Raw genomic sequence first — 15,470 nt, 5'->3', positions numbered from 1 at the left:
ATGAATCGAAGCAAACTCTAGGTAGGAGATAGAACCGGGGAGCCTGGTCTGCTGTAGTCCATGGAGTCACTAAGAGTCATGCATAACTTGGCGACTGAACAACAAAAAGAAAGGTATTTTGCTTGTCGTAGTCCCAGCTCTCCTCTGAGCAAATGCCAGTCAGTATCACATTAGTTGGCTCTAAAAACAGACTGTCTTGCCACTTTCACCTCAAAAGAATAAGATCCATGTCTAGTAATTTTCTAGGAAGTTTTAAAATCATTCCACTAAGAAGTCTCCTTTGTTTTCATTTTTATTTATGTCCCCAGAGAAGACATTTCCAAATTTGTGAAAACCCACCATTAAAAACTGATGGGGTTTGCTTTTAAGTGATAGATAGAGATACATGTTTGTAGACACATCCATGTAGAGATATGTGTTTATGAAATATATAAATATATAAACACATGCACATATACACACAGAGAAACAGGAAGCCCTGTAGGATATATACCAGATGTCCACAGTGGTTACTAATTCTTAGTGGTGGGATAGTAGATATTTTTATTTTGCTTGTGTGTATTTTCTAATATTTCTACAATAATTTCTTTCCATATTATAAAGCAAATACAATAAAAGTTTGTAGGCAGAATGGGTTTTTTTTTAATGAATAAGGTTTTAAAACAAAGGATGTTTTATTAACATTGTTTGAAGAGCTTAATCCTTTAATTACTACTTTAGAAACAAATAAAATATCTAAACCCTAACTCACTAGCAGCCCTTAAAATGCTTATGAGGATATTCTATAGGAATTTATAGTTTTTCCTTAAAACTCATCTCATTCAGCAATTGTGGTAATGTGTTTATTTTCAGCTATTATCTATGCAGGCATTAAATCTTACAAAAACATATAAGGCACTTTTCCCTATCATTTTTTAACAGTAATTTCCTTTGTTTCTTTTAGTTATTTTGACACCACCTGTCTTAGCGAGCTTAGGTTCTAGGCCACCAACACCTACTTAATTTTTTCATAAACTGTGGTCTTAATGATATTTTAGATAAATTCTGGAGCCTCCAAGTTACCATGACTATTAGATCTGTTTTTTACACATTGAACTATTACACATTTTCCCTTGTAAATATAAGTACGGTTAGCCCTTGAGCAACACAGCTTTGAACTTCATGGGTCCACTTATACTCAAATTTCTTTCAATAAATATATACTACAGTCCTGGACTAACCATGAATGGTTGCATAACCACAGAAGTAGAGAGAGGGCGGATTTTTAACTGCTCAGAGGGTGGGTGCCCTTATGCTGTTTAGGGGTCAACTATATTTCAGTACTGATTTCAGTGTGCCATTGTCTTAATTAGAAACTTGATTTTTTTTTTTTTAGACAGGTGGTATTTTATCCCATTTCACAATTATGTACCTTCTAAAACTGTAGAATAAATTTTTTTCCTAATTTCTCTGCTCAAATTCTGAAACAAATTCTTAAGGTATAGCTGGAGACAATATGATTAATATTTAAGGCACTTGTTGTTTCCTCTTACCTGTAAAGGGCATGGGAGTCAAAAAGAAAATCAGAGGACTGGTCCCTTTTTTATAAAAATATACTCAACGTTATGGTTATATCCTACTTCTTTCACTTAACAATAGAATACTTCATGAATATAGTTTAATAATAGTGTAATCACACATTCACTGCTTTTTACCAAATTTATCTATTTTCTTATAAATAGACATTTAACATTTCCTTTTTCACTTGTATGAATATTGCTGCAGTGTACATCTCTTGCATAAGCCATTTTCGGTGTTTCAGATTATTTTTCTACATGTATTCCCAGGATTGGAATTACTGAATCAAAGGCAGCGAGCATTTATTGTTTCTGATACGTATAAAAAACTTTCCAAAGATGTCACTCCAGTTTACCCACCTTCCAGCAATTAATGTGTTCTTTCATTTCACCTTTCCCAACATCGACATCTTTATATTTTTGGAAATTTGTTCAGTGAAAAGTGCTGTTTGTTGTTGGTGTTTTGTTTTTGACTTCACAATTTCTTAGTGAAGTATTAATACCTCCCTATCCTGTGTACCCTAAAAACTTAGCTCTTAGTAAGCATGCATTTTAAAGTTTAAATGTCTTCTATATAAACAAGTTTATATCCCCCAAATCAGAAATAGTCAAATATTCCTGGGGGAAAATGTCAGTGCAAATACAAACAGGGCAATGTCAAGGTTTGTAAATATCAATCATGGTTATAATCGGAGGGCAGTTTTGTTATTTTCCTTCAAAGTTAGAAAATTGTTTTATGGAAGAATATTTTCTCTTCTACTAAATTTAAGTGTCTCTTCTGAAATTATATTTATCCTTATCAGGAAGTTTAGCAGTCCTAATTGTTATTTCAGACTCTTGCGCTGCTGAACCAGTTTAAATCTAAACTCACTCAAGCAATTGCTGAAACTCCTGAAAATGACATTTCTGAAACAGAAGTAGAAGATGATGAAGGATGGTAAGGCCTTTGATTTCTTTATATTAACTATGAACAAATGGACTCAGAGCAGAGACACTGTTAAAACAGTTTTATTATAGCATCTTTTCTTTTCAGACTTTACATTCAATTATATCCTCATCTTATATGGTCTCAATCTCCTTTTACTCCACTTCAGTTCAGTAAGCATAATGCTTTGTGTATTCCCACTGTTGTATTATCCAGTAGAATATACACAGGAAATATATGACACTATCCTTGCCCTAAATACTTGTCTAATATCATGGGAAAGATAAGACTCACGTTTAACAACTAGAAAACAGTCTTAGAAGATTCCAAGTCATTAATTTTTTTACACTTTCCCACAAACACTTTAGAACTCGTTAGTCCATTTCATAATCCTACTAAGTTCCTCTTCAAATTTATGATCTCCTGGATCCTAGCAATACATACACAGTTAACTCATTTTTATCTTTGGATATTTTTCAGCTTTAAAAGACACTGATAAGAAATAAAGGAATTAATGTCCTGTGCTTAGCACTTTATCCTATATTGGAGGGAAAAAAAAAAAAGAATTGTGCTTTCTCTTATCATTCTCCTCTGTCCTCCAGTTGACTTCACATGCAGTATATTAGGCCTCCCCACACCTAACTGCCTCCACCTCCCACGACACCCTGGCTCAGGCACGTTGCTGCAAGCAAGCCAGTGGGTCACCCCCACACATGACTCACTCTCTGGAGCCTCTGCACTGTCACAGTATGCCATCACCCCAACCCAGAACCTCAGCCTTACTCCCCTCTGCCAAACAGCGTCTCTCCCCCTTTCAAAACACTGTTCAGCACTCCCATGCTCCAGGAAACCAGTCAGCAAGATTTGTTGAGCACTCACAAATCTAGAGGGTGGAGGAAAGAGGGCTGGAACACACATTTAAAAGGACATAAAAACACTTGCTAAGAAAACATTTAAGCAAGTAAGACTCTGCAACTATATCTAACTTTAATCAAAAGGACCAGGTGGTGATGAGTTGAATGGGATGAAAGCACTTGTGTATTTCTCAGTCTGTAATTTCTGTATGATTTGGGTTATGATGCCAATGTTTGTAAAACCCTAAGTCTCTTTTAATAGGTTTCTGTTGCTTATGTGTATTTGCTTATACTTAAATTCAAAGTTGCTTAAGACAGAAGCTGGCTCATCCCATAGTTCTTTGCCAAAGGTGAAGGCTCAGTGAGTGGTGAGTGACCCCCAGAGATAAATGCACATTGCACAGAACTCTCTGTTTTTTTGTATGACCAGACAGGTTTAGTTTTATTTTGGATTCCTTGAATGTCTCAAAATATCTTTCAAATGTTTCGGGTTCAGCCACCACACAAAAAAAATGTTTTGCCAAGTCCTCTTCCTCTTATTTTTGAATCCATATGCATTTTTTAAGGAAATATGATCCATGTGTTTCTGATTCATTTACACTTAACTCATCAAGATGGTGTTTTGTAAGAGCAGTTTGATGCCCAATAAGTTTTTTTAACCTTTTTATAAGCCATTTAAGTCCTTTTTTATTGAACAGGAAAGTCACCAACAAATTTAAACCCAGAAATTTCATTTGAAACTCATAACCCACAGGATTCAAATTTACTTTCAACTTGGCAAGACCATTTAACTTCCCAAGGTTCTACCTAGTCCCTTGGTTCCATATCCTCTCATTTTGAATCCCTTATTAGCATCAGATATCAATTAGTGTTTTTGAAAGGGTCATTCTTATTTTTGATGTGATTTCACAATACAATCAATATTCTAACACCCTCATTAGAAAGTTAAAACAAACGGGAAAACTTCACCAGATTGGGGGTGGCGGTGGGAATAATCACAGGTCTAGAAATCTAGAACTAGAACTAGAAATTGGCTAGTTCTCCGTCTAGGAAACAAAAATAAGTGGTAAAGGAAGAGGCATTAGGATAAAGGAACCATTACCAGGTCTTCAGGGGGTTCCTTTCTGCTTCCAATTACAGTCACCTAACCAGAAAGTCTGGAGAAGGCAATGGCACCCCACTCCAGTACTCTTGCCTGGAAAACCCCATGGATGGAGGAGCCTGGTAGGCTGCAGTCCATGGGATTGCGAAGAGCCAGACACAACTGAGTGACTTCACTTTCACTTTTCACTTTCATGCATTGGAGACGGAAATGGCAACCCATCTAGCATTCTCGCCTGGAGAATCCCAGGGATGGGGAAGCCTGGTAGGTTGCCATCTATGGGGTCGCACAGAATCGGACATGATTGAAGAGACTTAGCAGCAGCAGCAGCAGCAACCAGAAAGTCAAAAGTCTACACTATGTACCTACACACTTTTTGTATTTTTTTTTAAATCTAACATCTAATTAAAAAATATGGGGCTCTTATCTACCGCCTTTCTGTTGCAGTGTAAACTATTGAAATTTTGTAACCTGATAAGCAATGGCATCACTTCTGTTCATAAATAAACCAGTATAAACCAGTTCAGCTTTATCAAATCCCTGGTGATTTAGATCATCTCTCACAAAATATATTCCACTAGGAAAAGATGTCTTATATTCAGAATGATTTATAGCAAATATTATGAGTGCATGGCATATGCATGTGTGTTATGCATAAATTACATGGTTCCCAGACTGTTTTGTAGGTCACGCTTGCCACTTTTCTAAGAAGTGAAAGTCAGCCAGTGCTGTACAACACTGTCAGGGCCTGTTATCTGAGGTAAAATGATTGCTTCTAAGACATTTTTATGTGTCCGCATGAGTGACCACACATTGAGGGATCATTTTCATTTTCTGTCAAGATAGAAACCATTACCAATTTGTTATGTTTTCTTTTACTTGGCAAACTGTTCTATTCGCATTTTTGGCCGAGCTGCTGTATTGGCATGGTATACAACAGACATTTGGGTACCATTCAGCTGCGTTCTACTTTTTATGCAAAAAAAAGTGGGAAGGGGAGAGAAAGAAAAGAAATATGATTCTATTGTAAACACCGTATATGGTGTTTGATAATTATTCCCAGATTTCACTGTCTAACAAGGCATTTAAGAAAGTGTTATTAGTAGATCTAAGCTGAAGTGCGTGATAGAAATTTTTCACTCAGAACGATTAGCATTCCTCCTTTGCTGGGATATATACTGCCAATATTTGATAGTGGCAGTGGCGGGCACCAGATTCTAGTGCAGCAGCTAAAGGAACCTCTTGGCCATGACATTCCTTCTTCCCATCCTACATCCCATAACATCACACACTCTTCTAGATATAGAAACCAACTTCAAACATGGATTTTATAAAACCAATTAGATACATAGCAGGAGTTATCAGCCAAAGGATTTGTATGACCATGTAGATGAAGTCCATATGCCATTTTGAGTTTAGTTAGATAAAGCTTGGTTAGCTCCCAAAAAAGTTTTGAGAGTTGTGTCTGACAAGGCAGTAGGGAGACTTATAAAAAAAAAGAAAGCCACCTGCTCCTTATGCAACAAAATTAGCATTCCAAGAGGAGGGGAAAAAATTAAGTCTATGAGAGTAGACTGCAGTCTTGTGAACATTAACTATTCACTACTGTGTTCCATTGAAACTTCTTTCCAGATCGTTAACATAAAACTTCACAACAAATGTACATGATAAAATAATAAACAGTATAAATGTCTATCTGCCTTCATCCCTTTTTCTCTTCTCTCTCTCCCTTCACCACTTTCCCTTAGTACACACAATATTCAGTAATATAAGAATAGGAAAACACTAACAATTGCAATGGTTGCCTTAAGTAAATTGGAGAAGGAAATAGCAACCCATTCCAGTATTCTTGCCTGGAGAATCCCAGGGACAGAGGAGCCTGGCGGGCCACGGTTCACGGGGTCACAAGAGTTGGATACGACTTAGCAGCTAAACCACCATCACCACCTCAAGTAAAGATTTTATTATATAAGGAAAAGATATTCACTGTAGAAAAACCAGAGTATAGATTCCTCAAAAGAAGTAAAGTAAATCACCTGTGATCCCAAACTCAACAATAAGTGGTATTAATTTATGCATGTATATATGCCCTTCCACATACTTATGCATATTTTCAGCAGAAATGAGATTATATAATGCTAGTCTTATAATTTGCTTTTTGTCCCCTCAGCTATGTATAATAAATACTTTCCCTTGTGATATAAAACTTTATGATGTTCTGTTTGTATTCTGTACTGTGGCCATATAGTATTCCCTTAAATGCTGAACCACGTTTTACTTGGTCAGTTCTTTGTTGTTGGATGTTTAGGCTCTTTCCAGTTTTTATTATTATACACAGCACTGTAATGAACATCCTTATATCTGTGTCACTGCCAGTTTTCTCAGGATAAATTTATAAAACTGGAATTGCTTAGTCAGTGGGTATGCATGTTAGACTCTGCTAAATATTTTCAAGTGGCCCTAGCAAAATGTCATTCCAATTTATACTCCCAAGTAAATATCTTTTTTATGACTTGCTTTTAGGACTGTTAGAATCGTAAGAATTAATTATGGTACTTTGTAACGCTTAGTGAAAGAGTATAACATTTCAGAAGAAATGCTTTTCCCTTGTAAACTTTTAAAAAATACCCAGTCTGGTTTGCTTCTGTTTTTAATATATCAATAGCTGGTACATATTTCAACATAACTCCTCAAGATTGTCAGCTCTAAGTATCCTTGTTCTTGGTTCTGAAAAAGTCTTCAAGATAATCCTTTGTGTTAGAACTTTAGGATCTAGAATTTTTTTCCCATTTTATTGTTACACTTTGGCTTGCATTAAAAATCAGTTTTGTCTATCAGCCAGACAGTTTGTTTCTGCTAAAGACTAGAGTTCTGAGAACCACGTTAGCATAGCATAGAAGCAACAAGTACCAGTTGTCTTGAGTATCCAACACAGTGAAAATTTAATAATGTAGATTTAAAAAAAGATTAGAAACTGTTAGACAAATTTGGACCTCACTATAAGATACCATTAACAGATATAGCCTCATTTCATTCCTTGTACTAGCAAAGCTATAAACACCTTTTGTATGTAATACTATAATTACAAATGTAATGCATACTGTGTATGATTTGGTCATGTGTTGAATGAAAGGTGCTGTGACAACAAATGAGTATTTTAACTGTATTCCCCACTTCAAGCAGCACATTGCCAGGCAAGGATAATAACTTGGTGTTAGTTCAGTTCAGTCACTCAGTCATGTATGACTCTTTGCGACCCCATGGACTGCAGCACGCCAGGCTTCCCTGTCCATCACCAACTCCCAGAGCTTGCTCAAACTCATGTCCATCCAGTCGGTGATATCATCCAACCATCTCATCCTCTCTTGCCCCCTCCTCTTCCTGCCTTCAATCTTTCCCAGCATCAGGGCTTTTTCTAAGGAGTCAGTTCTTCACATCAGGTGGCCAAAGTATTGGAGCTTCAGCATCAGTTTTTCCAATGAATGTTCAGGACTGTTTTCCTTTAGGATTGACTGGTTTGATCTCCGTGAAGTCCTAGGGTCTCTCAAGAGTCTTCTCCAACACCACAGTTCAAAAGCATCAATTCTTTGGTGCTCAGCTTTCTTTAGGGTCCAACTCTCACATCCATACATGACTACTGGAAAAACCATAGCCTTGACTATAGGGACCTTTGTCGGCAAACTAATGTCTCCATTTTTTAATATGCTGTCTAGGTTTGTCATAGCTTTTCTTCCTAGGAGCAAGCTTTTCTTCCAAGATAAGATGAGGGCAAGTCCTTCTACTCCACCATCTGTTCAGCAGCCTGAAAGTGAAAGTCGCTCAATCATGTATGTCTCTTTGCGACCCCATGGACTATAAGTCCATGGAATTCTCTAGGCCAGAAACTGGAGTAGGTAGCCACTCCCTTCTCCAGGGGATCTTCCCAACCCAGGGATCAAACCCAGGTCTCGCAGACTGCAGGTGGATTCTTTACCAGCTAAGCCATCAGAAAAGCCGAAGAATACTGGAGTGGGTAGCATATCCCTTCTTCAGCAGATCTTCCCAACCTAGGAATCAAACCAGGGTCTCCTGCATTGCAGGCGGATTCTTTACCTGCTGAGCTACCAGGGAAGTCAAGTTGGTGTAGGCAAACACAAATACAGCTATAAGGAGACTATGAGGCTAATGAAAGCCCAGATTAGCCACCTAAGAGATCTTTACCCTTTAGTGATAAGAAGAACTGCAGGTCTCAAACTATTGGTCTCTGGGCCACTTTTATACTCTTAAAAAATTTTGAGGACCCCAAAGAGCATTTGTTTATGTGAAATATATTTATTGATATTTAGCTTATTAGGAATTAATAATAGAAATTTTAAATCACTTCAAAATAACAATAATGAACCTATTACATTTAATGTAAGTAATGTACTTTTATGAAGAATAATTATATTTTCAAAGCAGAAAATAATTATATTCTCAGCAGCAAAAAAACTGAAAAGAGTGGTATTTATTTACATTTTCTCATATCTCTTATGTCCAGCATAACAGGAAGAGCTGGTTCTCATATCTGCATTCCACTCTGTTTTGATCTAATACATCATGTGTTCTCTGAAAATTTTCTCTGCACGTTCATGAGAGGATGAGAATAATGAGGGTAAATAATGTCTTAGTATTCATAGAAAATAATTTCGACATTGCAGGGACAGTGACCCCCAACATTTTGAGAACTGCTGAGTTAGAGCACCTTTAGTCACTGTGTGTGTCACGGTGGTCCTCACTTATCAGAGGGTATGACCCAATCTGTAAGTCCTGGGAAGCTTTATTCCAGATCCTGGATTGTGATCCTTGTTCTCAAGTGGTACCAAAGTGGTGCTTTCTGAAGTAAATGTGCCCAACACCGTTGACCTAGACTTGGTACTGTTGTTCTTGTTCAGTCACCCAGTCGTGTCCAACTCTTTGCAACCCCATGGACCACAGCACACCAGCCCTCCTTGTCCCTCTCCATCTCCCGAAGTTTGTCTGAGTTCATGTCCACTGCATCAGTGATGCCATCCAGCCATCTCATCCTCTGACGCCCTCATCCTGCTTCTGCCCTTAATCTTTCCCAACATCAGGGACTTTTCCAGTGAGTCAGCTGTTCTCATCAGATGACCAAAATACTGGAACTTCAGCTTCAGCATCAGTCCTTCCAAAGAGTATTCAGGGTTGATTTCCCTTAAGATTGACTGGTTTGATATCCTTGCTGTCCAAGGGACTCTCAGGAGTCTTCTCCAGCACCACTGTTCAAAGGCATCAATTCTTTGGTGCTCTGCCTTCTTTATAGTCCAGCTCTCACAACTGTATGTGACCACTGGGAAGACCATAGCCTTGACTGTACAGACCTTCGTCAGCCAAGTGATGTCTCTGCTTTTCAACATGCTGTCTAGGTTTGTCGTTTTCCTGTCAAGAATCAATCATCTTCTGATTCATGGCTGCAGTCACCACCCACAGTGATTTTAGAGCCCAAGAAGAAGAAATCTGTCACTACTTCCACTTTTTCCCCTTCTGTTTGCCATGAAGTAATGGGGCCAGATGCCATGATCTTAGTTTTTTCATATTTAGTTTTAACCCGGCTGTTTCACTCTCCTCCTTCACCCTCAAGAGGCTCTTTAGTTCCTCTTTGCTTTCTGCCATTAGAGTGGTATCATCTGCATTCTTGAGGCTGTTGAAGTTTCTCCTGCCTATCTTGATTCCAGCTTGTAACACATCCAGGCCGGCATTTCTCATGTGCTCAGGGTATAGGTTAAACAAACAGGGTGACGGCAGACAGCCCTGTCGTACTCCTTTCTCAATCCAGAACCTATCAGTTGTTCTATACAGGGTTCTAACTGTTGCTTCTCAACCCATGCATGTTTCTCAGGAGACAGGTAAGATGATCTGGTATTCTCATCTCTCTGAGAGCTTTCCACAGTTGGTTATGATCCACACAGTCAAAGGCTTTCGCGTAGTCAATGAAACAAAGGTAGATGTTTTTCTGGAATTCCTTTGCTTTCTCTGTGATCCAGCAAGTGTCGGCAATTTGATCTCTGGTTCCTCTGCCTTTTCTAAACCCAGCTTGGATGTCTGGAAGTTCTGAGTTCGCCAAGACTTTAAGCATGATCTTGCTAACATGGGAGATGAGTGCAATTGTCTGATGGTTTGAACATTCTTTAGTTCAAATTGACCTTTTCCAGTCCTGTGGCCACTGCTGAAATATTGAGTGCAGCACTTTGATAGCATCATCCTTTAGGCTTTTGAATAGCTCCACTGGAATTCCATCGCATCCACTAGCTTTATTGACAGCAGTGCTTCCTAAGGCCCACTTGACTTCACACTCCAGAATGTCTGGCTCTGGGTGACTGACTAAACCATCGTAGTTATCCAGCTCATTAAATCTTTTTTGTACAGTTCTTCCATGTATTCTTTCCATCTCTTCTTGATCTCTTCTGCGTCTACTAGGTCTCTACCGTTTCTGTCCTTTATTGTACACATTTTCAGGTGAAATGTTCCCTTGATATTTCCAATTTTCCTGAAGAGATATCTAGTCTTTCCCCTTCTGTTGTTTTCCTCTGTTTTTATGCACTGTTCATTGAGGAAGGCCTTCTTGTCTCTCCTTGTTATTCTTTGGAACTCTGTGTTTAGTACCTTTCCCTTTCCCCCTTGATTTTCACTTCTCTTCTTTCTTCAGCTATTTGTAAAGCCTCTTCAGATAACCAGTTTGCAACAGGTCCTGCATACAGGTTTCTCAGGAAGCAGGTAAAGTGGTCTGGTATTCCCATCTCTTAAGAATTTTCCGCAGTTTGTTGTGATCCACACAGTCAAAGGCTTTAGAGTAGTAAATGAAGCAGATGTTTTTTCAGGATTCTCTTGCTTTTTCTGTGACCCAATGGATGTTGGCAATTTCATCTCTGGTTCCTCTGCCTTTTCTAAATCCAACTTGAACATCTGGAAGTTCACAGTTCACATATTGCTGAAACCTGTCTTGGAGAATTTTGAGCATTACTTTGCCAGCATGTGAGATGAGTGCAAATAGTTTGAACACTCTTTAGCATTGCCCTTCTTTGGGACTGGAATGAAAACTGACCTTTTCCAGTCCTGTGGCCACTGCTGAGTTTTCCAAATTTGCTGGCACATTGAGTGCAGCCCTTTCACAGCATCATCTTTCAGGATTTGAAATAGCTCAACTGGAATTCCATCACCTCCACTAGTTTTGTTCTTAGTGATGCTTCCTAAGGCCCACTTGACTTTGGACTCAAGGATGTCTGGCTTTCATCAAGAGGCTCTCTAGTTCCTCTTCACTTTCTGCCATAAGGATGGAGCAAGTATCTTTTATTTTGTGGCTGCAGTCACCATCCACAGTGATTTTGGAGCCCAGGAAAATAATATCTGTCACTGCTTCCACTTTTACCCCTTCTGTTTGCCATGAAGTGATGGGACCAGATGTCATGATCATAGTTTTTTGAAAGTTGAGTTTTTTTGTTTTTTTAATTTTTTAATGAAGGATAATTGCTTTACAGAATTTTGTGGTTTTCTGTCTTACATCAACAAGAATCAGCCATAGGTACATCCATGTTCCCTCCCTCCCGGAACTCCCTCCCATCTCCCTCCCCAACCCATGCTTCAGCTTATCTCAGAGCCCCTGTTTGAGTTCCCTGAGTCATACAGCAAATTCCTATTGGCTATCTGTTTTATATATGGTATTGTAAATTTCTATGTTATGCTCTCCATACATCTCCCCTTCTCCCTCCCTTCCTCCTACAATGTCCCACAGGTCTGTTCTGTATGTCTGAAGTAAGTCAGAAAGAGAAATATAAATATCGTATACTGACACATATATATGGAATCTGAAGAGATGGCACTGATGAATTTATTTTCAGGGCAGCAATGGAGAATGTTGAGTTTTTAAGTCAGCTTTTTCACTCTCCTTTTTCATCTTCATCAAGAGGCTCTTTAGTTCCTCTTCACTCTCTGCCATTAGAGTGTCATCAGCATATCTGAAGTTGTTGGTATTTCTCCTGGCACTCTTGATTCCAGCTTGTGATTCATCCAGCCTGGCATTTTGCCTAATGTACTCTGCATGTATGTTAAATAAGTAGGATGACAAAATACAGCCTTGCCATACTCCTTTCCCAATTTGGAACCAGTCAGTTATTCCACGTCCAGTCCTAACTGTTGCTTCTTGACCCATATACAGGTTTCTCAGGAGACAGGTAAGTTGGCCTGGTACTCCCATCTCTTGTTACAAATCTTCCACAGTTTGTTGTGACCCACAAATTCAAAGGCTTTAGCATAGTCAATGAAACAGACGTAGATGTTTTTCTGGAATTCCCTTGCTTTCTCCATGATCCAGGGAATGTTGGCAATTTGATGTCTAGTTTTTCTTTCACTTTAGCAGTATATATTTAAAGTTCTTCCATGTCTTTTCATATTTTTTATAGCGCGTTTCTTTTTAACAATGAATAATGTTCCATTGTCTAAATGTAGTATAGTTTATTTATCCATTTACCTACTAAAGGGTATCTTGGTCGCTTCCAAGTTTTGACAGTTACAATTAAAGGTACTATAAAGCTCTATGTGTAGGTTTTTGTGTAGACATATGTTTCTGGATAAATACCAAGGAACAAGATTGCTGTATTGTATGGTAAGAGTACGTTTACTTTTGTAAGAAATTGCCAAACTATCTTCCAGAGTGGTTGTTTCATTTTGTATTCCCACCAGCAATGAATAGGATTCCCTGCTCTATGTCTTCAGCAGTATTTGGTGTTGTGTTTTGGACTTTGGCCATTGTGCTAAGTGTGGTGGTGGTTTAGTTGCTAAGTCGTGTTGACCCTTGTGACCCCATGGACTGTAGCCTACCAGGCTCCTCTGTCCATGGGATTTCCCAGGCAAGAATACTGGAGTGGGTTGCCATTTCCTTTTCCAGAGGATCTTCCTAACCCAGGAATCGAACCCAGGTCTTCCGCATTGCAGGGATTCTTTACCGACTGAGCTGTGGAGTAGTATCCAGTTGTTGCATTAATTTGCAATCCCCTAATGACCTGTGATGTTGATCACCAGAGCTTCCCTGGTGGCTCAGCTGGTAAAGAATCTGAAATGCAGGAGACCTGGGTCCAATCCTTGAGTTGGGAAGATCCATGAAGAAGGGAACGGCTACCCTCTCCACTGTTCTTGCCTAGAGAATTCCATGGACAGAAGAGCCTGGCAGGCTGCAGTCCACGGGGTCGCAAAGCGTTGGGCACAACTGAGCAACTAGCACTTTCACTTTCTTTTTACCTTTCTCAATGACCTGTGATGTTGATCATCATCTTGCATGCTATTTGCCATCTATGTATTTATGTTGGTAAGGTGGATACTAAGGTTTTTTGCTCACTTTTTAATTAGCAAACAAATTAAAAATTTTCTAGTTGTTGAGTTTTATGAGTTCTTTGTATATTTTGAGTAACAGTTCTCTATCAGATGTATCTTGGGCAAATATTTTCTCCTAGTTTGTAGCTTGTCTTCTCATTCACTTGACATCGTGTTTCATAGAAGTGTTTTAATTTTAATGAAGTCCAGCTTATACATTTTTTTCCCATAGATCACACCTTTGATACTGTATCTAAAATATCCACTGTCATGTAGGTTTTCTCCTATGTTATCTCCTAGGCATTTTATACTTTTTACATTAGGTCTATGGTCAGTTTTGAGTTAATTTTTGTGAAGGGTGTAAGGTCTGTCTAGATTCAGTTTTTGGGGTGGTTTTTTTTTTTTTTTTGCTTGTGGAGTGTTTATGTTTTCATAGACTTTCTGTTTTGAGATATCTTCAGGGTTACTTTAATGTGAAGTCTCATCATTTCTTTTAAAACCACTTGTTAAGTATACTTTTAGCCAATTACCAGTTATTCAGATTAATCAGTAAGACTACACAAAATATCTGACAATCAGTAAGTATACATCCTTTTTATGGTTTTTTGTTTTTGCTGTTCTACTGATAGTGGACTTCCCATCTGGCACAGTGGTAAAAAGAAAAATCCACCTGCCAATGCAGGAGATGCAAGAGATGCAGGTTCAGTCCCTGGGTTGGGAAGATGCCCTGGAGTAGGAAATGGCAACCCCCTCCAATATTCTTGCCTGGAAAATCCCATGGACAGAGGAATTTGGCAGGTTACAGTCCATGGGGTTGCAGAGTCAGATATGACTGAGCACACACATACATACACACTGGTAGTAGGAGATTAAGGTGGCTCTGGATCCCACCAATTCATTCTTAAAGCAAATATTTACATGTGCTGCATTTCAGGCACCCTGCTATCTTCCCTTATTCAAACCTCCCAAGAGCATCATAAGACTCTAAGGTTAGAGAGCAACTGTGGTGGATTTATTTCTAACTCTATCAGATAGGTTAGTATTACTTTCATCCTATAAATGAAGAAACTGAGGATCAAACGGATCATTTGTCCAAGATCACACAGTAATAAATAGTGAAGCTGTCAGTCACACTTAAGAGCCCACCCTGCCTCCAGAACACCAGCTCCTCTCAACAGTCATTTGAACATGAAGTAATAATCTGCAGGATGAGAAGAAATCATAATAATTAGTAGGATGAGTAGGACTTTCAGAGACTTTTGATTCCAAATAATAATATCTGTCTTCTGGAGCTGGTTACAGAGTATATTACCCATTCTCATCTTTAGAATACTTTCCACGTTCCTTTAAAAAAAAATACATTCATGGAGGCTGTCTGTAATGCCATATATTGAATCATTTCCTAATTATACAGTGGTCTGTTAAATTATAGCACCTGGTTCAAATCCCTCCTGTCACAATGACTGCAGCAAGAGGCCTCTCTTGCAAGCCTCAGTTTCTTCACCTGTAAAATAGAGATGACAATACATACCTCAGAGTTATTATTAGAGTTAAATGAGCTAATTAATGTAAAGTAGTCAACAGAGTGCCTGACTCTTAGGAAATGCTCAGGAAATGTTAGGTGTGAGAGAAGGAGGGTGCATGGTACCAGGGTAGTATTGATAAAGCCTGCCAAATTACCCAGACAATAC

At 38.6% G+C, this 15,470-nt stretch overlaps 1 protein-coding gene across 5 annotated transcripts in view; it reads left to right on the top strand.

Annotated features, from left to right (window-relative positions):
* Positions 1–15,470, top strand: part of CWC27 (CWC27 spliceosome associated cyclophilin) — a 276,896-nt gene that overhangs the window by 218,191 nt on the left and 43,235 nt on the right. For all 5 annotated transcript variants that reach the window (XR_009731741.1, XR_009731740.1, XM_061393412.1 and 2 more), the window contains exon 13: positions 2,390–2,493. Coding sequence is in view for 3 of the 5 variants with exons in the window: in XM_061393412.1 (XP_061249396.1) it covers positions 2,390–2,493 (104 nt within the window). In the remaining 2 variants the exon portion in view is untranslated. The remainder of the gene's footprint in view (positions 1–2,389; positions 2,494–15,470) is intronic.

This window comes from Bos javanicus, chromosome 20 (genome assembly GCF_032452875.1).
Source record: "Bos javanicus breed banteng chromosome 20, ARS-OSU_banteng_1.0, whole genome shotgun sequence".
Taxonomy (NCBI): Eukaryota; Metazoa; Chordata; class Mammalia; order Artiodactyla; family Bovidae; genus Bos; species Bos javanicus.
The sequence above is the reverse complement of the archived record's forward strand: the minus strand, read 5'-3'. Positions and strand labels throughout refer to the sequence as shown.